General features: G+C 50.4%; 1 protein-coding gene across 7 annotated transcripts in view; it reads right to left on the minus strand.

Moving 5' to 3' along the window:
- The window catches only part of PECAM1 (platelet and endothelial cell adhesion molecule 1), a 66,734-nt gene that overhangs the window by 1,773 nt on the left and 44,175 nt on the right, over positions 1-20,786 (minus strand). For 3 of the 7 annotated variants that reach the window (XM_005694007.3, XM_013972408.2, XM_013972406.2), the window contains 2 exons: positions 14,658-14,714; positions 4,412-4,434 (listed from right to left, as the gene is read on the minus strand). In XM_005694007.3, coding sequence (XP_005694064.2) covers positions 4,412-4,434; positions 14,658-14,714 — 80 coding nt within the window. The remainder of the gene's footprint in view (positions 1-4,411; positions 4,435-14,657; positions 14,715-20,786) is intronic. The other 4 variants (XM_013972409.2, XM_013972407.2, XM_018065358.1 and 1 more) reach the window with 2 other exon arrangements.

Here is a 20,786-nt window from a genome sequence, read left to right on the forward strand (position 1 = left end):
GCTCAACAGGTGCAGACTTTGGGTTTGGGATGATGAAAAGTTCTGTGGATTTGGCAATGGTCACACAACAGTGAAGCTGTACTTAATGCCACTGAGTTAACTATAAGATGGTAAACTTCATGTTGTGTGTATTTTGCCACAATAAAAGTGAAAAAAAATTTTTTTTAAATTCCATATGCCACCTTACAATGTTCTCTAACTGTTCCACATGATATTTGTGTTACCTACACACCGCTCCATGAGTGGACTTCCGTCTGACCCAGGCACTGTTTTCCCTGCTGAGAACATAAGAAACTGGCCCCAAGAATTGTATATCCTATCAATTACTGACAAACAACACTACCATGAAGTAGAAAGTGGAAGAGGTCCTAACAACATGCAGAAGGAGTTGAAAGGCTATGAGAGGGGTGGATTTTGATGAAAGGATGGAGCAAAGGGGCAAGAGGGGAGCATGCTGGGAAATTCCCGAGTAGAGGGGCCCTGGGCAACAGTGAGCCTGGAAGAGCAGGCAGCACCTGAGGGCGTGACACTGGGCCCTCTGTGAGCACAGGGTACCCTGCAGAAGGTGGAATCCAGGGAGGCAGGAGAAGTTGTGGGGATTGGCCTGGGGCTTGGGAACACCAGGAGGGGGTTCTGTCTGTCTCCCTGAGGGCTGGCTGAGATGGAGTCCCTGTTTTGTTCTGGTCCTGCCAGGTCTGAGGAACCTCTTGGAAGGATGCAGGTCCATGGGGCTCCAGCTGGAAGGCCAAGGCTCTGTCTCCTCCTTTGCCAAGAGAGACCCACGCAAGCAGGCCAAGAGAGCTGTGTTGGCCCCCGGGGGCTGGAGGGCCGCCAGCCCTGGCAGCTACCCTTCCTCCATTTCCTCCACTTGGCCTGGAGGAGTGACCCTGGTGTCCAGCCTTTCTGCAGGCCCTGGACCAAGTCCTCCACCAGACGCCTCCGCTGCCCTCTCCAGGGGAAGTGAGTTCAGGGAGCTGCTGCAGGAACAGCTCCAGAGATGGGAAGGGCAGGGCCGCAGTTGTCCAGACCTTAGGGGTTTTGAACTAAAGGCTGACACACTCCCATCCAAGGCTGTGCTTGCCTGCTTTTAAATCAGAGCCCAGCTGTCAGGCACCTGAGAACAGCCAAGAAATCAGCCCACATTTGGCCAGAACATGGTGTGGATAGTCTCAAGGGTCATTTTGCTTCTAACACTCCTGGAATTTCTACTTCCTGCTTTTTGAATGTGCCCCTTCTGTGCACTTCCAACGAACCAGATCTGTGCTGGGTGCCTGCTTAATCCTTGCAACAACCAAGTGAGAGGGTTCTATTTCCTCCAGTGGAGGCAACTAAGGTCCCAAGAGGTTAGGTTATCTGCCCAAAGTGACATGTCTAATAACAAGCTATCAGGGAAGGGTCAAGTTTTAGTGTGGGGCTCTGCTTCCTAAGTCAAAGGGTGGCTTGAGTTGAATCCTGGGTCTTGGGTAAGCAACTGCTACATTCTCCTCATGTGACAGGGGCCTTTTAGGGCCAAGCAAAGTAAATTCCCCATCCATAACCTATGCTACCAGAGTGTCTGATGAAAAGAACTTTAAAATAGATATCTAGGTTTTCTACGATAGTTTTCAATCTGCAAGTACTTTGCACAAGTAGTTCTAGTTTAAGAAGTGTTTCTCATTCTGAAGAAGCTTCTTGCTGTTTTTGTTGTTTCAGTCACTAAGCCATGTCTGATTCTTTTTCGACTCCGTGGACTGTATAGCCTGCTAGGCTCCTCTGTCCATAGGATTTCCCCAGCAAGACTACTGGAGTGGGTTGCCATTTCCTTCTCCAGGGGATCTACCCAGCTCAGGGATCGAACCCCTGTCTCCTGCCCTGGCACGCAGATTCTTTACCACCGAGCCATGGGGGAAACCCTAAGAAACTCCGTAATAGGTAGATGTTACTGTTTTTGCTATTGCCATCACCGTCTCCATTTGATAGATGGGGAAGCTTAGGCTTGACTAGGGAGCTGGAACCCAGACCCCAGTCTTTTGATCCCAAATCCTGGGCCATTCCCATCATATTCCAGTTGTCTGCTGGCTCCCAGGAAGGAAGGAGGTGAGTTCTAGGAATTGCCTTTTTTTTTCTTTTTTTTTTTCAGTAAGATGGCAAGTTATTTCCAAAATCCTGAGAGTCACACAGGTTCAGATTCATCCCTTTCAGTACAGGCTGTTCTCTTTCACGTTATCTGTCTGCCTGGGCCACAAACACGATTTATAAACAAGGCAAAAATGGCAGAGGAAAAATGAAGTCAGAATGTGCCATTGAAGCAAGTCAAACAATACTAAATTAGTATTTGGCTAAGCGGCTATCTCATTGTTAAGATATTTCCTCCAATATGTTTCCAGAAGCAATGGCTATTAAACAACTGGGAATGATCGCCAGGTTTGATTTCAGGAAGGAAATCCCCTCCCATTTCCTTCTGGGCATTTCAATTAATTTTCTCCTGACCCTTGCCAGCTGATTATTAGGGAAACTATACCTGTGTCGTTTATAAACAAGATGCTTTCGCGTCAAGATTCCAAATGCTTTTCCCAACGGCTGGGAATCCCTGTGCTCCCGCCAGAAGACTTAATTATTTTGGGGGGCAGGACTAGCCATGGGTGAGCTCTCAGGAGCAGACTCTTGGGCCTGCAGGCCAGCTTCTGGGCAAAGGGAAAGTTCTGTCTGTCCTAAAGCTCAGAGCCTCTGTCCAGAGAGATCATTTGGATTGAAGACAAAGTAAATAAGTCGGTCTCAAGGTCCAGCAGACCTGCCTTGGATGGACACACCATGATTGGTGCATCAGGAGAACATCTCTTTATTTGGGTCCCACAAAGTCCATGGAGCAAAATTCTCACTCTCCATGCTCTCAGAGCTGTGATGGCTGGGACAGTGACATCACTCTTGGAGGGAGTCTTGTGGTGGGGACTGTCTGGGGAGCTTGGAGACCTAGGTTTCCTATCCCTGGCTCTGTAGTTAACAAGCTGGGTCACCCTAGGCAAGCTATTCTGCTCTAAATTGTCCTGCCCCCACACCCCCAATGTCCTTCCAATGCAATCGTCTCTGATTTCAGAAATCTCAGTGGGCTTAGACTAGAAAAAGACATTCATTTCATTGCTCTTTTCCTTAAATTGATAGCCTTCCTCCATCACAAGAATGTCAACAGCTTCCTGTCTGTCAAAGGCAAAATGAGTACTCTGTTTTACAAGAATTCAGACTCGGGCAAAACAAAGGAAGTTGGGGGCCCATTGGAGGGAGCTACCAGCAATCTTGCTGAAAGTTCTTCCCAGACCTTAAAGAAGCAATGTGAGAGGCAAACACCTTATTCCTTAAGATGCTAGCTGCCCAGTTAACTTCTATGCTGCTGGGCAGCTCATAAAGAGGTGGAGAGTAAGAAGATAGGGGGAGATGGGTCTTTGCAAAACTTGAACTTGGACCTCTGTGCCATTTTTTTTTTTTTCTTTAAACTACACAGTGCAGAATCTTAGGTTTCCAACCAAGGATTGAACCCATGCCCCCAGCCCTGGGAGTGTGGAGTCTCAACCAGTGGACCACTAGGGAAGTCCCCTTCTGCACTTCTTTTAAGCATTCCTATCTGCCAAGTAGCAGCTTGCTAAATTTTCTACTAGCTGCAGAATGAAACCTCATGATGAGGTCCTGGAGTCTTTCCTAAGCAAATGCTGCCTTACCTTTCCCCCCATCACTCCTCACGGGCACCCTCGTTTGCTCCCATTCTGCTGGCAGAGCTTCCGCCATCTCCCCAGGCCCCAGACCTCAGCCCCTGAAGATCTTTCTACCTAGACGCTGCTGTAATGCGCTCATTCCTCATGGCCTATCTGCATGACCCTTTCCCTGGGGAAGAGTCTGCTAACCAGGCAGCATGAAGCGCCTCGCTTCTGTTTCTGTGGTCTCTGGAGCAGCAAATTGCTTTGCTTTCTCAGCTGAGATAATCCCCCTGATTTCCTCACTGGGTCAAAGACCTTCTGTGTCCCCCACAGCAGAGGGTCTGGTATGTGAGGGTAACTACAACCCCCCGAATCTGCAGTGTCCATCCCCCCCGCCCCCCCCCCCCACCACCACAGAGGACCTGGACTCAGAGGGAATATGGAATCTGCTCATCTAGAACCGAGCATCCTAGATTTCCAACCCTGCGGGCAATTTCTGGGCTTTCATGTCCTAAGCGGGCTGCGAAGGAATGGTGGGAGAGAATTTCATAACCACAACAAGTCTAGAAAACCTGATAGCCTGAGCACCAGGCTGGTCAGAAGAGCCCAGGGTTCTGGTGTAAAACAGACAAGGCTAGTCCAGGGCTGTCTTTGCTGGGGCTGCAGAAAGCTGAGTGAGCCTGGAAATATTTCACTGTTGAATGGACTATTTTTTTTTAAATAATGCATATGAAATGTGTACTTACAGAATATCTGTTTTCCACGAAATCTGCAAAACAAAGGATAAGGCAAAGGTGAGCAGTATGAAGAGCACGAGGAGCAGTTAGGCTCCCCACGCCAACATCTCAGAGGCTGAGCAGCCAAAGGAAAGAGACAGCGGGGAGGGGCGGGGTGGCCGTGCAGGAGACCCCAGCCCTCACACCTCCTGGGTGCCCAGGTTTACGGCTCCTTTGCCCACAGGTAGCTTCCCCAGGACCCTGTGGCTCCATGTGACAAGCATATAAAGTCCCTGGCAGCCCACTTGACATTTTAAACATTTTTTTTTTTTAACTTAATAGCACATGCTATTTTAGAGGGGAAAAAAGAAACCTGATAATTACAGAAAAGTAGAAAGCAGGTAAAAATTCTCCCTGGCTCCATGGTTGCCTGAAATGTCTTCCAGTCATTTTCCAATAAGAGTAGAGTTATCTGCGTTTTTTTTGGGGGGGGGGTGGGGTGGGGTGGGGTGGGAGAAGTTATAATTATCTAGTCTATGCCATTTTAGAGCCTCTCTTTTACACATGGTGTGATTTTAGAAACATAATTGTTAGCAGCTATTTAGTCATTATTCCACAAGTATGCAGTTGTTTACTAAACCAGTTCCTTACTTTTAAAAATTTAGGTTTGTTCCAAGTCTTTGCTATTTTATATGATGCCGCCAGTATCCTCTTTGGGAATAAAGCTATTTCCATGGTTCACACTAGTTTGTCTATTCCCAGGAGTGGGATCCATGGAGCAGAAAGCATAAACAAGGCCAACGCCCTTGGCATATAGAGTTCAAGTGCTGTCTGAAGGGCAGGGCGCCACATCCCCTTGCCCTGGAAGGGAGCATCATCCCAACCATGTGGAGATCACATGGTCTTCTTGCTGGGCATGCCGAGACTTGTCCAGAAGATGAGAAGGAGGGTGAGACAGGCCCAAGGGAACAGGAGATGTTGTACCGAAGGTGAGTGACCACCTGCATTACTTAAAGATGGTTTTTGCTACAAGAGGCAAGAGAGGGCCATGATTAGCCCTTGAACAGGACCAGATTCCACAAACAGCAGAGTTTCTGAATGCGGGGGGGATGGCCCACCTGTTGTGGCTGATACCCCAAATAGCCCACTATGGCCCTAGCTCTGAAGACATGGAATCCTGCGGAAGGCCCAAGAGGAAATGAGAGTTTTGGGGGTGGTTGCTATTCTTGAAGGTGGTGGAGGGCCATACCCTCCTCCTTACCCCCAAATCCTCGTTCTTCCTTGAGAGGCAATCCTGGGGACCTCGGTTTCTACCCAGTCCCCTCCGCTGCCCCCTAAGTTCAAGCCCCTTCTGAATCTTGGCTGTCCTGGGGCCCAACTGTCACAACAGGAGTCACAACCTTCTGTTTCTTTCTTGAATTTAAAAATATCCTGTTTCCACCAGTCCACTTCCCCCTTCAAACCCTGTCTTATCACAGCTCCATTGTGCGTCTCTTCTAGAGGGAACAGGGCCAGGAGTTCCTAAGGGGCCCCCTTCTGTCCTGGCTAGGCCAGAGGCAGGCGTCAAGGGCCAAATAGATGAATCAGCCCGACCAACAAGTCAAGCCATTGTGTAAACTTCCACACATTGAGTGAGGCCGTGGGCAGCACCCCACCCCAGACCAAACCTGACCTGGAGGACCCAAAGGACCCCATGCTTCCCGCTCCTTCAGAGCCCCAAGGCTTCTGGAATCAGATCCATGAGGGCGAGAGCCTCATTTCCTAATGCAATACAGACTCGGAATACCAACATTCGAATCTAATATATTTGATAATGTATTATAATAGCACATCGATATTGTATTATTATAATATCATCCCCCCTCGTGGCTCAGAGGTTAAAGTGTCTGCCTGCAATACGGGAGACCTGGGTTCGATCCCTGGGTTAGGAAGATCCCCTGGAGAAGGAAATGGCAACCTACTCCAGGATTCTTGCCTGGAGAATCCCATGGACAGGGAAGCCTGATGGGCTATAGTCCATGGGGTAGCAAAGAGTTGGACACGACTGAGTGACTTCACTTACTTACTTACTTATAATAACACTGATTATACTGATAATACTGATGGAGCTCCAAGCTACACCCACTTGTTGTTGGTACTAGAATCTGGTGGGTAGTGTCCTTTTTTTTTTTTAATGGAGTAAGTTTTATCTCCTTGAAGTAGCAGAGGCCACCCTGGGGGCGGGCTAGCAGTGCCCATGGGCCTAGTTTGCTCCGGGCCTCTCAAGATGGGTGTGGGGAGGGGGCACAGGCCCTCAAGTGCTCTTTCCTCCCTCCCAGAGAGGGCATGGCACAGGGCCCTCCTCTGATCATGACTCTCTATGATCAGCCCCTCCCTCATCTACTGGAGTTCTGCTCCCTTAAGAAGAAGCCTGGAAGTCTGAATTCCAGCAAAGAGAAAGTAGAAGAGGGAGGCTGAGTGAAGGAGGCGGGCCTTGCCAGGCCAAGAAGACAGAGGTTAGTGTCTGGAGCAGGACTTGGCATCTCTCCCTAGAACCACAAGTCGTCAGGTGGGAGGTGCCCAGGACACCTCCAAGTGGGGACACATGACTTCTAGGGAGGAAAACCAGCTCCTGTCTTGGGGGAGTCACAGGAAATTAATTTCTTTAAACCAGAATTTCTTAATGCTGGCACTACTGACTGATATCCTGGGCTGGATAATTCTTTGTCATGGGGCTTGTCCTGTGTGTTATAAGATGTTTACCAGTATCCCTGGCCTCCGCCCATTAGATGCAGGAGCAACCCCTTTCCCCACCCCTTGCCAAATTATGACAACCAAAAATGTCTCCAGACACTGCCACAGGTCTATTGTGTTGAGAACCACTGCTCTAAACTGCAAATCTTATCCTAGGCCTGAGTTCTCTCATAGGGAAGAACTGACTGCATTGTTAATTAATTATGAGAAACCACTTTACGCTCTGGTCTTTAAAACTGGGGTAAATATATGTTAATAAGTTATGCTTTGGATGAACTGCAAACCATTTTATAAAGTACTTTCAGGATAAGCTGGAGCCCTTTGAAACCATCAAGTGCTGAATCAGAGTGAAGGTACAGACTTCCTGGGCTAGCCAGGAAGTCCAGTTCACACAAGGCTCAACCAGGCTGAGTGGAGCTGATGAGTAAGCCACGGCAATGCACTCCAATATTCTTGTCTGGAGAATCCCATGGACAGAGGAGCCTGGTGGGCTACGGTCCATGGGGTCACACAACTGAAGGGACTTGGCATGCATTGCTGACAAATCCTAATCTTGGGCAAAATAAGTGGAAAGGAAATAAGAACTTGAAAGACCTGAAGTGCTAAGCTTGCAGATCTAAATTATGAGGCGATTATTAGCATTTTCTCCACTCCTGAGAAAGCTGAAGTTTCCTGAGAGGCAAGATCTCCTTCTCCACCCATTAATTATGTCCTCGGGCCTGGTTCTCTCCTTCTCCTGAGGCTGACTTCAACTTGGTCTCTTTCTGATAAAGTCTTCTTAGTTCTGAGAAACCCTCTCCTTCCCTCCCTAATAGGCAGGGAACATGTCGCAGAGAATGGTCTAGTGGCTGGAAAGTGAAGCAGCTCAAAGATGGAGAGATTTCCTTGCCTAGGATGAAGAGTTAATTGCTGGGACAGGAATATGCTAGCTCAGCTGTGTGTCAGCAAGTTGGCCAAAAAGTTCGTTCAGGTTAGTCTAGATGCTGGCATGGCAAACCCAAACAAACTTTTTGGCCAACCCAACAGAGGAGCACAGGGAACTCTGCTCAGTATTACGTAACAATCTAAGTGGGAAACGAATTTGAAAAAGAATGCTGCTGCTGCTCCTGCTAAGTCGCTTCAGTCGTGTCCGACTCTGTGCGACCCCATAGACGGCAGCCCACCAGGCTCCCCCATCCCTGGGATTCTCTAGGCAAGAACACTGGAGTGGGTTGCCATTTCCTTCTCCAGCGCATGAAAGTGAAAAGTCAAAGTGAAGTTGCTCAGTCGTGTCCGACTCTTAGTGACCCCATGGACTGCAGCCTGCCAGGCTCCTCCATCCATGGGATTTTCCAGGATAGATACATGTACATGTGTAAAAAACATAAAAACCAAAGTAACTCCAATGGGAAAATAAGCTTTAATATCAAATTTTTCTGTTATGCTACTATAATTAGTACTTTGTTGTTCAATTTGCCGAGTGGTTGGTGTCTGACTCTTTGCAACCCCATGGACTGCAGCATGCCAGGCTTCCCTGTCCTTCACTATCTCCTAAAAATGAATATTTCAGGTGTTGGAATAGTTAAGAGTAAGAAGAAACACAAAGCCATTTGTGCTTGAGTCACTGTTAACAACATATTAATAATTAATTTGAATTTTTCAATACATTTTCAACTATCAGAAAAACAGCAGAACAGCAGTCATGCAAGACTGTGGTCAAGACTCAGCAGGAGGTAACAAGTTGGAAGAGTTGCCTCCTTTCTCCTCATTTTATAGAACTCACCTGCCCACCACAGCCCTTATCCACTCAACAGCCATGTGTATTCCTGAGACACACTGAGGTGTTCACCTTGCAGCAACTCCACTGAGGCCAAGGGCATTTTATTGAGAATTAACGAGGAAACTGGGCTTCCTTGGTGGCTCAGTGGTAAAGAATCTGCCTGCCAATGCAGGAGACTCAGGTTCAATCCCTGGGTTGGGAAGATCCCCTGGGAAAGGAAATGGCAACCCACTCCAGTATTCTTGCCTAGGAAATCCCATGGACAGAAGAGCCTGGTGGGCTACAGTCCATGGGGCTGCAAAGAGCTGAACAGTGCTTAGCAACTCAACAACAGCAAGGAAACTAATTGGTGACAAGAAGCAGGGGTGGGGCAAAGTTCTATAACCTGATGAAGATGGAGCTGAGACCAAACCCCAGAGCTCCTACTGAGCATGTTTCCCATTAGGCCGCAGTACAGAGAAGCATCCAGGCTGGCCTCGGACCAACACAAAAGCAGCAGCAACACAGTACAATGGCTCCTGAGACCCAGGACTTAATTCAGATTTGAAGGGCAAACTTGGAGTCAAGGATGGGTAAAGGATCAGGGTGGACTCCAAGGGACGAGGGAGTGACTCTTAGAAGTGACTGAGTCCCCACCTCATCAACAAGTTCCAGGGCATAGGTCAGGAGTGACCAAGGCATGGACAAATGCCCATTGCTTCCAAACACAGGACACTGAGACTCTGAATGGTATGATTGTAAGGCCACTTAAGATCATTCATTCAATCCCCTGATTGGACAGATTAAAACAACTGAACATGGTCAAATTCACAGAGACAGAAAGTAGAATGGTCATTGCCAGGGGTTGGGGGGCAGGGGCTGGGAAGTTATTGTTTAGTGGGTAAGGAGTATCAGTTAGGAAAGATGAAAAAGTCCTAGAGATGGATCGTGGTGATGGTTGTATAACAATGAGATTGTACTCAGTGTTACTGAAATGCACACTTAAAAATGGTTACAATGGCAAGTGCTATGTATTTTTACAAAATACACACAACACTGAGCTTAGAGCCTAAAGCCAAGATCACAAAGACCTGGTGCCTCCCATAGCCCATCAGCTCCCCAGACACTCTTCAGCTTACAGTCTCCAACACCCTCTCCAGGGCCCTGGTCCTACCCAGAGCCCCACCCTAGAGCTGCTCCTTGGGGCCAGGCCTGCCCGATGCCCTTTGGCTTATCTAGACAAGCAGTTTTCCTTTGTATCACTCAGGGGAAAAAGGGAGTCTAAGTGCCAGAACTATGTTCTGTGAGCCATTTCCCAAAATAGCCAGCCCTGAAGTGATGCATGTTGAAAAAGGATGGGAAACTGAGAAGCTAAGGTGGGGAAGAAAGAAACACTAAGAAGGAAAGGTCAGACAAGACCCCACCCTGTACTCAGCTTGCTCACTGAGACCTACTTCCACTGGGGCCTTTTATTTTTATTGTGGGTCACACCCTCCCCTTAAAGTACACACACACACACACACACACACACACACACAGTTTCTGGGTTATCTCTACCAGCCAGTCCAGAACAATCACTCCAGGATTGCTGGGGAGTAAGAAAGACTCTACCCCCTTGAGTGAGAACCAGAGCAGAACTCAAAACATCTAGAAAATGGTTCTAAAAGCGTATCCCCAGCCTGACAGCAGCATGTGGGAATTTGTTAGAAATGCAAGTTCTCAGCCCACTCCCAACCTACTGAATTAAGGGTAGTGCCAAACTACCTGTATTTTAACCCACCTGCAGAAGCCCTCATCGAGATTCGAGCACATGCCCCTCATTCCGCAGAGAAGGTGACCGAGGTCCCGAGAGGCTCCCTGACTCACCTGGGGTCACCCAGACCACACCAGGCTGTCACTCTTAACTTGTAAAGAGCAACAAAGCTGAATGCTCTCATCAGGCTGACAACAGTGGAAACCAATTGGTTTGGCAACACAGAGATGGAACATGAAACTTGCGAAGGGCATCGCGCTGCAGCCAGGCTCCCTGCACCCCATCCCTGCTCTGCCACGGACCAGAATAAGCTATGTCACCTCTGGGCCCATCTCCCCATCTGTAGAGCAGGAATAATAACAGAGCCTCCATCAACCCTGTGATGGGTTTGAGCAGCTGATAAAGGAAAAGAAAGAAAGAAAAGGAAAGAGGAATTAACCAAGGCTCGCAGCCTCCTCCTTCGGGCAGCAGACAAGTGGGAAATGCTCAAAAAGAGGAACTCTCTTGGCTTCCAAGATGCTGGCTTTTGCAGCAACGATGTGGTTTTGGCTACAAGGCCCAGGGCTCCCTCTACCCGTCTGACAGGAGCTGGCTGCCAGGTTAGAGACCAGACTGTAGAGAGACCCAAGCCCCAGTTGACCCCTGATGGCCCAGAGGGTGCCGCGGGAGTGCCCTAGCCTGGGAGTCCAGAGCTGGCTCTTGTCTTGCGCTGGGCTGGGCACTGAACTCTATGGTTCAAGTTTTCCTTCTGCGTTTTTTAGCTAAAATGGATTGACTGCTCACCGTGGTAAGAATGGGTTTCCCTTGGTGGCTCAGATGGTAAAGAGTCTGTCTTTAATGTGGGAGACCCTGGTTTGATCCCTGGATTGGGAAGATTCCCTGGAGAAGGGAATAGCTACCCACTTCAGTATTCTTGCCTAGAGAATTCCATGGACGGAGGAGCCTGGCAGGCTACAGGCCATGGGGTCACAAAGAGTTGGACTGCTGTCTCATCCCCTTCTCTTATTTAATCTCTTCTGTGTTTAATAGTTGAAGAAACTGACTCTCAGAGAGGTGAGGCATCTTGGTCAGAGTTGCACAGCTGGTGATGCGGCAGTACCAGGGCAGGGGCTCAAATGTCTGCCAGCAAAACAGGGCCCTGCACCACCTCAAATCCCTACTGGGTTGGGTGCTATGGTCTAGCTTAAGGTCTGTTCCGGCTAGGGGGGAGCAGTCGGGTTCCAACAGCTGGGGACTGAAAACTCAGGCATCTAGAACCAGCCTAGGGACCCTGAAAAAACACACTAGAACAGTTGCCCTAAAGCAGAGTAGAAAATCAGAATGTGTCACCCTAAAATAAGCCGCTTTGGCATAAGGGTCATTTTGAGCTGGAGGCAAATAAGAATCAACAGAGGCAAGCCTTCCAGGAGCTTCCCTCCTCTTTTTCTTGTTAATTATCTGTCTTTTGTCAGGCTAATCTGCAGGGTCCCTAGATACTAACCCTTGGGAATCCACACGGGGTGTGACCTTCACCAGCAGCCTGGGGCCTCCCCAGGTGGCCTCAGGTGACCCGAGAGCCCAGGCCTCCTGTAGCCTGGGTTTCCTGCAGTCTCTACCCTTCACCAGCTGCCCTTCCTCAAAACCAAAGGAACTCATTTAGTGATCAGGAGTATGGAATCCAGCTCTAGGGTGGGCCAGTTCTCAGTGAAAGTAAAAGTCGCTCAGTCGTGTCCAACTGTGACCTCATGGACTGTATAGTCCATGGAATTCTCCAGGCCAGAATACTGGAGTAGCCTTTCCCTTCTCCAGGGGATCTTCCCGACCCAGGAATCGAATCGGAGTCTTCTGCATTGCAGGCAGATTCTTTACCAACTGAGCTATCGGGGAACTAGCACTAACCTCAGGGAACTGTTTTAAGCTCCCTAAGTCTTGTATCCTCATCTGAAAAATGGGATTTATTGTGGAGGATTGAAAGAGGTAATGTCATATAGATCACTCAGCACCAACAGTAAGTGCTTAATAAATGTTGAGTTTTTGCATAACCAAAGCAACTGAAAGTAAGCCATCTCAGGGACCACGAGGAAAGCAAAGGGCATTTTTATACAAGTACCTGACAGGACCAACTTTGAACCCTCTCTGAATTTCAGCTTTCTGTTAACACCGGAAGAACAGAGGAAGCCTGTTTCTGAATTTGTGTTTTGCTAGCTCTGAATAATGCTAAGAATGCCAAGTGAGATACTGAAGCTAAAAATCCCCCAGGAAATGGTTTTCAAAAATTATTCAGTCAGTGTCAGGTTCCCCATGGGGCTGAGTTTCTGATCTATTCATGAAAATACCACCTTTTAAAAGATTGATTAAGGGGTGATTCCTAGTTGAGATAACAAGTAGACTCTTGAGGTAAGACACTGCTTTTCAAATGTTGGCAGCATCAGAAATATGTGGGACCTTGTTGGGAGAAAAGATTCTGATTCTGTGGGTCTGGGTTGGGCCTGAGACCACCTGCTACCTGTCTGTGGACCGCCCCTCGTGTAGCCAGGTTTTACTGAAGTTTCCTTGTCTATTTGAATAATTCCTTTTCAAAGAATCCACTTAAATAGAGATCTATTGTACAGAGAAAGATATCTGCCTAGTGACTATTTTCTCTGGGAACGTTTGTGCTTTTGGGGTTGTGACTTATTTTCCATGTAATATATCACACAAGGAAGGTGGCCAATAATATTGTAATAACTCTGTATGGGAGCAGATGGTTACTAGCTGGTGATCATTTAATAATAAAATGCCAAACCTTTATATAGTAAATCTGAATGTAACGTAATACTGTCCATCAGCTAGATTTCAATGAAGAGATAAAAGTAAATAAAAGTGGTTCTTGGTAGATTTCATTTCATGAGAATGAAATAGAATAATTACACCAAAAAAATGATTGTTGGGAGTGATTCTAGTTTGCTGTACACCTGAAACTTACACATTATAAGTCAACCATACTTGAATAAAAATTTTTTTAAATAGATAACTAATAAGAAACAGAAGGAGAAGGGGGTGATAGAGGATGAGATGGTTGGATGGCATCACCAACTCAATGGATGTGAGTTTGAGCAAACTCTGGGAGATAGTGAGGGACAGGGAAGGCTGGTGTGCCACAGTCCATGGGGTTGCAAAGAGCTGGACAAAACTGAGCAACTGAGCAACAATAAGAACCTACTGTATAGCACAGAGAACTCTATTCTAGACTCTGTAATAGCCTATATAGGAAAAGCATCTAAAATGCGTGGATGTATGTATGTAGCAAAGATTCACTTTGCTGTACTCCTGAAGCTAACACAACATTGTATATCAACTCTACTCCAATAAAAATTTTTTAATTAAGTAAATAAAAGTGGTTCTTTGTGGATTTCATTTCATGAGAATGAACTAGAATCATTACACAAAAATGAAATTGTTAGGCCATGGCCGAAGTTCCTTGTCTGCCCAGCCCTGGGGAAGGCTCTCTGAGAGGAAGCAGTGAAGGCAAGGAATGGGGTGGGGTCTGGGCAGAAATCACAGGAAGAGGAAGTGAATCCCTATCCGTCTCCCTCGCCCAGAGTCAGTGTGCTCACCGAAAGGATGTAGCTACTGAATATCCTTCAAGCAAAGGTCTGACTTTGCCTGAGGCCTTCAGGAGCCTGGTGCACCAGGGCCTGTGTGAGGAGTGGTGAGAAGAGGTAGGCAGGACTGCGCTGCTTCTGTCCGGGTCAGGAGTGCCCGGAACGCTGTTGGGCACCTCATGAGTACACAGTGGCTCCAGGACACGCTCCAGTCCACCTGGCCCTTAGCTGGGTGTGAACGATTGAGCCTCTGTCTGCCTGGCATGCAGCCCGCCCTCAGTAAGTGTGCGTTGACTACATGAATAGTACACATGGCCACTTTCTCAGGGTGGTGGGGAGAGACCGTCGATAACTCCAGTCCAACTCTGCACTCTCTTTGGCCGCCTTTGTACCTTCTTTCCCCGGTCCACACCCGAGATCCCATGGATGAAATTATAGGAAGTGCCCTCCCCCCGGCTCAGGCTGGGAGTGTAGGGGACTCTCACTCACCAGGATCAGCTTTCCGGATTTCACTGTATACCGTCTCCGTGCCCTTTGTGCCCAGACCTGGAAAGGGGCCAAGCACAGGTCAGCAGCCAGGTCAGCCACTGCTGAAGCAGGAGAATGTTGGGGTGCCCCAAGAAAGGCGGTGCCCCACAGTCCACCCCCTGGCCCGCCCCATAAGTAGTGTCTGCAGGGGCCCCTGGCGTCCTCGTCACCACCGAGCCCAGCCCACTTCCTGGAAGATCCTGGTCTCTCAGCCTGGAAGTACGAGACCGACAGGCTGCTGTGGGACCCTGGACCCTGGGGGTGTGGGTAGAGGTGCCCCCCCATGCAGATCTGGAGTCTTCAGCTCTGCGGCCCCCTCCCTCCTTCTCTGCCATTGTGACCCTGTGTCCAGTTGCTCTGCCAGCCCTTTCCTGGGAGGCTGGGATAGGGTCTTCCAGTCACCCTTGGGAAAGTCTGGGTTAGAGCCTGGGCATCACTGAGACTATAAGGATCAGTGGAGACCCGCTCACAACACTGGACAGCTGGGCTGGTTGATTTCAAATGCCGAAAATCTTGGCCTCAATGCAGATTCTGATTGAGATGGTCCAGGGTGGGCCCTGGCATTGGTCTTTTAAGAGCTTCCTACGCATGCTTAGTTGCTTCAGTCATGTCTGACTCTGTAACCCCATGGACTGTAGCCTACCAGGCTCCTCTGTCCACTGGATTCTCCAGACAAGAATATTGGAGTGGGTTGCCATGCCCTCCTCCAGGGAAGAGCTTCCTAGGGGGTTCTAATATGCAGACAGGGTTGAGATCCTCTGGTCTGGACTTTTCCTGAACAGCAGACAAGATAACCAACTTAAGGTGTAGATTACTCCCAGAGGAGACTCAAGGGTTCGGGAGACAAAGAACGTCCAGTACGGCCATCTGTTTAAATCGATGTACATGCACAGGTTGTGTATACACACATGTGCACACGCTCACAATGTATCTACACACATTGTACACACACTCACACCCTCAGGATGGAACCTGCCACTTCCCTCTCATTTGCGCAAAGGACCAGGAGGACTTATTGTAGAAAAACGCCTGGTGCTCTGTGGCCAGGATTCCTCCACTACAGATCAGGAAACGGAGCCCCAGACTGGGTGACGCTTCCTACCACCATGGGCAGTGCCACCTGGACGTCGCCCTCCTCGGTGGCAGATGGCCAGGGCACATACACTGATTCTAAGTACACCAAGATACCCTCAGCTCACCAGACTCCCCTCTCCCGTGGCCTGGCCCTGCCCTCCTGCACTGACTGCAAGGACCTTCTGTTTTGGCCCGTTCCCCCTCGCCCTCCGAGCCCCGGGACAGGCTTTGCTCCTACACTTGGGCGCACACACCCTCACACACCCACATCCGCCCTTACACGCGCCCCTCTTCCCCGGGGCCGGGGCGGTCTCATGGGCTCCCACAGCACTTCAGGGACACTCGCCCAAGGCACTGACACGGCTTGTCTCCACAGCTGTCTCCCTGGGGGACCCCCCGCTCCTCTAGGGCAGCGTCTTGGGTCTTCTGCTCCTCCAGATTCCAGACCCTGCACATCTACCTGGAGGCATCTATATGGTTTGATGGGATAGTGAAGACAACAGTTAGTCTCCCTGCAGGAATCTCTGTCTCAGACCTTCTGGAAGGTTTTACATGATCAGCCTGATCGTTGAAGATTTAGGTCTTAGGATGAAAATAACCATCATTCACTATACACCAAATGGTGGCGGTTCCTAGGTCATGACCTGAATGCCAGGAGAAAGCTTGAGGGGCAGTTCAGTTTGGCTGCTGAACTTGGGGCACTCAGGATGTCAGGACCTTGCAGAAGGCATCATAGTGACTCCCCCAGGGCACCAACAGCAGAGTGGCTGAGCTACAAGGCACCCCCCACCGGGACACCTATCTTTCTCCAAGAGGAGAGCAGAGATGCCCGCACCACTCTCTCTTTGTGGCACCAGACCTGGGGGTGTACAGGGGAGCTGCAGTGATCCCCATGTCTGCTAGGGCATGAGGGGGTGGTGTCTACCCCATCCCTGAGGGACTCTCCACTCAGTGTCAGGCCTGGACACGTCACTCATTCAACACGGTCCTAACACCTCCTGTGTGCCAGGCACCATGGAAGAAGAAAAGGGAATGGGGACCTGGCTCCAGCTTTCGGAACTCCAGGCTCCAGGGCCGATGGGTGCAAAGAATGCTGGGATAGAGGCTCTGGAACACTGCACACTGCACCATGCGCCCCTCCACAACGGAGCCAGCAGAGGGAGGGAAGGGGCTGTGCAGCCAAGCCTGGGGGCCTGCACACTCTGTGGGACTCCACCATCCCCAGGCACATAAGGGGCTCCCAAGGAACCTCTGGTCACCTTGGGGACGCTCTGACACCCTCTGGGTCCAAGGAGCTGCACTTGGCTCCCTTTCATCCCATCACTCTGAGCATCAGCCAGGGCACAGGGGGGTTTCACTTCTTGGTTGAGCTGTCAGAGTTGCAGCTGTCCCAGCGGAACCTCCCCACCTCCATCCTCCGGGCTCCCCTGGGCATGTGGACGAAGTCTGCAGCTCACTGAGGGCTCCCCGCCTCCTCCCACTGCTCAGTGGCAGCAGCTGCCCGCTAATGACTAAACCAGGCCAACAGGCTGTTTGTCTCTGCTGTCAGGGATGTTTCCGGAGGGGCTTTGTTTGGGCTTCTGTTTTTCTCTGTTCAACAGAGAAAGAGATGGCTTCAACGTCACGGGGTTTTCCCAGCAATTGGTCTCAGAGCAAACAGGCAGCAAACCGGGATTTAACGAGTTCCTTCCCACCCCTCCTCCACCTGCGAGTGACCACTTGGGCAGCCGCCAGCCACGGTTGGAGCTGGACTGGTCCCCTTTCCTTCCTCCATCCCGTCTGTAGAGGAGGGAGGCCTAGACAATAGGGAACTGGGTTGGCCAAGACCAGGTCAAGTCTACCAGTGGCCTTGAACCCACAGTCTTCTCCTTGCCTAGTAACGCCCCACTCCCCACCCGCGGGAGACAGCAGGCAAACATCATCCTGGGCCAGACTCCCCCACTGTCCCTCAGTTGTCAAGGAGGCTGGGTCCAGAAAAAAACTGGAGTCTTTTAGAGACTTCCCATTTTCACCCCGGACTGCCGAGGCCCCCGCAGCCTACTCAGCACCTTTGTGCAAACTGGGGAAAGTCCCCCCGGGGGTTCCGACCCCGCAGCTGCATGACTGGGCACAAAAACACCCTTGCTTCATCTGGTCCCGGGGATCCTTTTGTCCCTTCAACCCCTCCCTCCCTACCTGCAAGCAAGAAAACCAGATGCTGCCAATGTGGAAAGCCTCCCCAAGGAATGGAAAACAGATGCTTTTCCGAGGACAAAGCCCTGTTTCCTTCTTCCTGCTTCAGTTTCCTGCAACCCAGAGCCTTCGAGGCCTCGTATAGAGGCCTTACCACTCCACCTCGCTTTGGCCCAGCCAGCACAGGGTAAGGGTGGGGCCTGGCCCTCTGGGACCAGTATGAGAACCTCGAGGGGCCAGGGACTTCCCTGGTGGTCCAGCGGCTAAGACTCCAAGCTCCCAGTGCAGGGGGCCCAGGTTCGATCCCTGTCGGGGAACTAGATTCCACATGCCGCAACTAAGAGTTCGCGTGCCACAGCTAGAGATCCTGCATGCTCCTGCAGGCTGCAACTAAGACCTGGTGCAGCTAGACAAATAAATAAATATTTTAAAAAAGAGAGAGAGAGATCTTCAAGGCCAGTGCCCAGGGCAATCTCCGTCTGCTCGAGTGCTTGGTGAGGCATGCATGGAGGACAGGGGGCTTTTTCCCATGCACATGCAGCCCTGGCCTCTTGTTGCGGTTCCCTTTTCCTTCCAAGCCTGAAGCCCCCTTAGGAGGAAGTGAGCTGTTACTCAAGGGATGGAGTCCATGAGGCACAGGGATGGAGGTCCTCAGGCCAGACCCAGGAAGGCTGGCAAGGAGCCTCCCTGAAGTCCCACCGGCCACAACCCACCCAGACTCGGTTCTGAGCTGCAGAGCCCTGCACCACACCCTCTTAGGCTCTCACTTTTAACCCGATGGAACCAGGCTCCCCCTGAGCCTGTGCTCCCAAATGCAGGCATCATGAACATCCATGTGGTTGTTCAGTCAGGAAACTTGTAGAAATTCCGTCTCCCTCATCCTTGCCATGAATGTCTCGTCCAGGGCTGACATATATCCAGAGTCTATCTCTCCTCTCCTCTATCTCTCCTCTCGCCTGGCTTCAGTTTTTGTTCCTTTTAATCCGCCCTCCATACCAGCCCTAAGGATCACAGGGTCACTTTTAAAGGAGGAAGTTGGCTGCTTAAAGGCTTCCAAAGGCCCCCAGTCTGCCCTCGGTGGACTAGAATAGAAAGAGAACTTTGGCGGCTCCGCCCGGTCCTTCCAGCTGCATCTGCCTTGGCTCACTCTCGCTCGCTCTGCAGACATTTAAGGATCCAAAAGTGTCGCTTAAGGATCCTATAAGGTCCTCTTTCGGATCTTTAAATGAGCCGAGCCCAAGGCCACCTCCCACTGCCCTGCACATCTCCTAGTCCTGCTGGCCCTCCTTCCTCTTGGCGGGGCCACCTTCCCTGCGCCCTTCAGGCCCCAGCTCAAAGGCCACCCTTCTGACCAGCCTTCTGGGACCAGCCAGAAGAGGCACCACCTTGCAGGCCTTCTCCTCTCTCCCCACTCTTCCCACAAGCTCTGACTCTAACCCGATACCATCTGCTCATCGCTTCCTTGTTTCCCTGACCCCCTCAGAGGCTACACCTCCATGAGAGGGAGGACCTCATGTGTCAACCTCACCGCTTGTGCTGGGGCTGCTCCATCACAGGCCTTTAGTTTGTTAACCCAGCAAATCACTTTACTATGAAACAATAAGAGGGAGGGAACTTCAGGCTGGCCGTGGCCCCCACCTCTGTCCCCATCCGACCTAGATATAGAACTGGGACACCCTCTGCAGGCCAGCAGATGGGCAGTATCAACTCCAGGGGCCAGGCTGACTGAGACTTACAGGCACCATGGCTCTGTGGGGCAGCACCCAGCCCCAGGGGATGGCCCTGCCTGGAAGGTTCCACACCCACATCTGCAGACATGGTACCTGGAACTGAGCTAAGCAGAGGAGGAAGGAAGGACCCCCAAACTCCTTCCAGATGATGGAGCCAGAGAATGCCCTCACCGTGTGGCTCTGGCTGAGGCGACAGAGGTGTGGTCTGCAAGGCAGCCCCGGGTGTGCCAGGCTAAGTGAACACGGTTTGGCCTCAGCCTCAGCAGGAAGCGGGATGCTTGGCAACAGTCCTAATGAGCTTCCCAGAAGGGCAGGAAGGCTGGATGGCTGCTTCCTTGGTGTGGCAGCCTCTGGGGGAGCTGAGGAGGCTTAGATGGATATGTACGGCTTTTTGTGGTGCCAGAAGCAACTGAGATTGATGTTCTAGCACTTGCTGCAGATTTAACTCACCATGAGTCAGCCTCCCCAGTGCAGGACCGGAGCCAGGGGCTGGTGCCCCAAACCAGCCTGCCCAGGAGAACCACACACAGAAAAACAAAACCCAAAGTCCAGGTGGTTCGGTGGTAAAAGAATCCACCTGCCAGTGCAGGAGACCCAGGACATGAGGGTTTAATCCTTGGGTTGGGAAGATCCACTCGAGGAGGAAATGGCAACCCACTCTAGTAGTCTTGCCTGGAGAACCCCGTGGACAGAGCAGCCTGGCGGGCTACCGTCCATAAGGCTGCAAAGAGTCGGACACGACTGAGTAGGCACACACACACACACAATGCTGGTGCCATTGTTTCCATGGAGAGAGTCTCTGCTTTCAAAGGCCTTTGTCCCTTAAATAGCCAAGCCCTTGCTTACTCCTTCAAAGATGCATTTCATTTACACAAGCTCAGTCCGTAAGCAATTTTTTTTTTAAGGAAGGTGCTAGACTGGGGCAAGGGGGCTCCCTCTGGAAGAACACCCAAACACCCAGGGGTGAGGCAGCCTACAGTCTTTCGACACACCAATGTCTTAGCACCTAGTAACTGCTCAATAAAATACACCCATCTTTAGTAGTATGGTAAATAATAATGCTAAAGCTGAAACTCCAGAAGTTTGGCCACCTCATGCGAAGAGTTGACTCATT

Source organism: Capra hircus, chromosome 19 (assembly GCF_001704415.2).
Source record: "Capra hircus breed San Clemente chromosome 19, ASM170441v1, whole genome shotgun sequence".
Taxonomy (NCBI): domain Eukaryota; kingdom Metazoa; phylum Chordata; class Mammalia; order Artiodactyla; family Bovidae; genus Capra; species Capra hircus.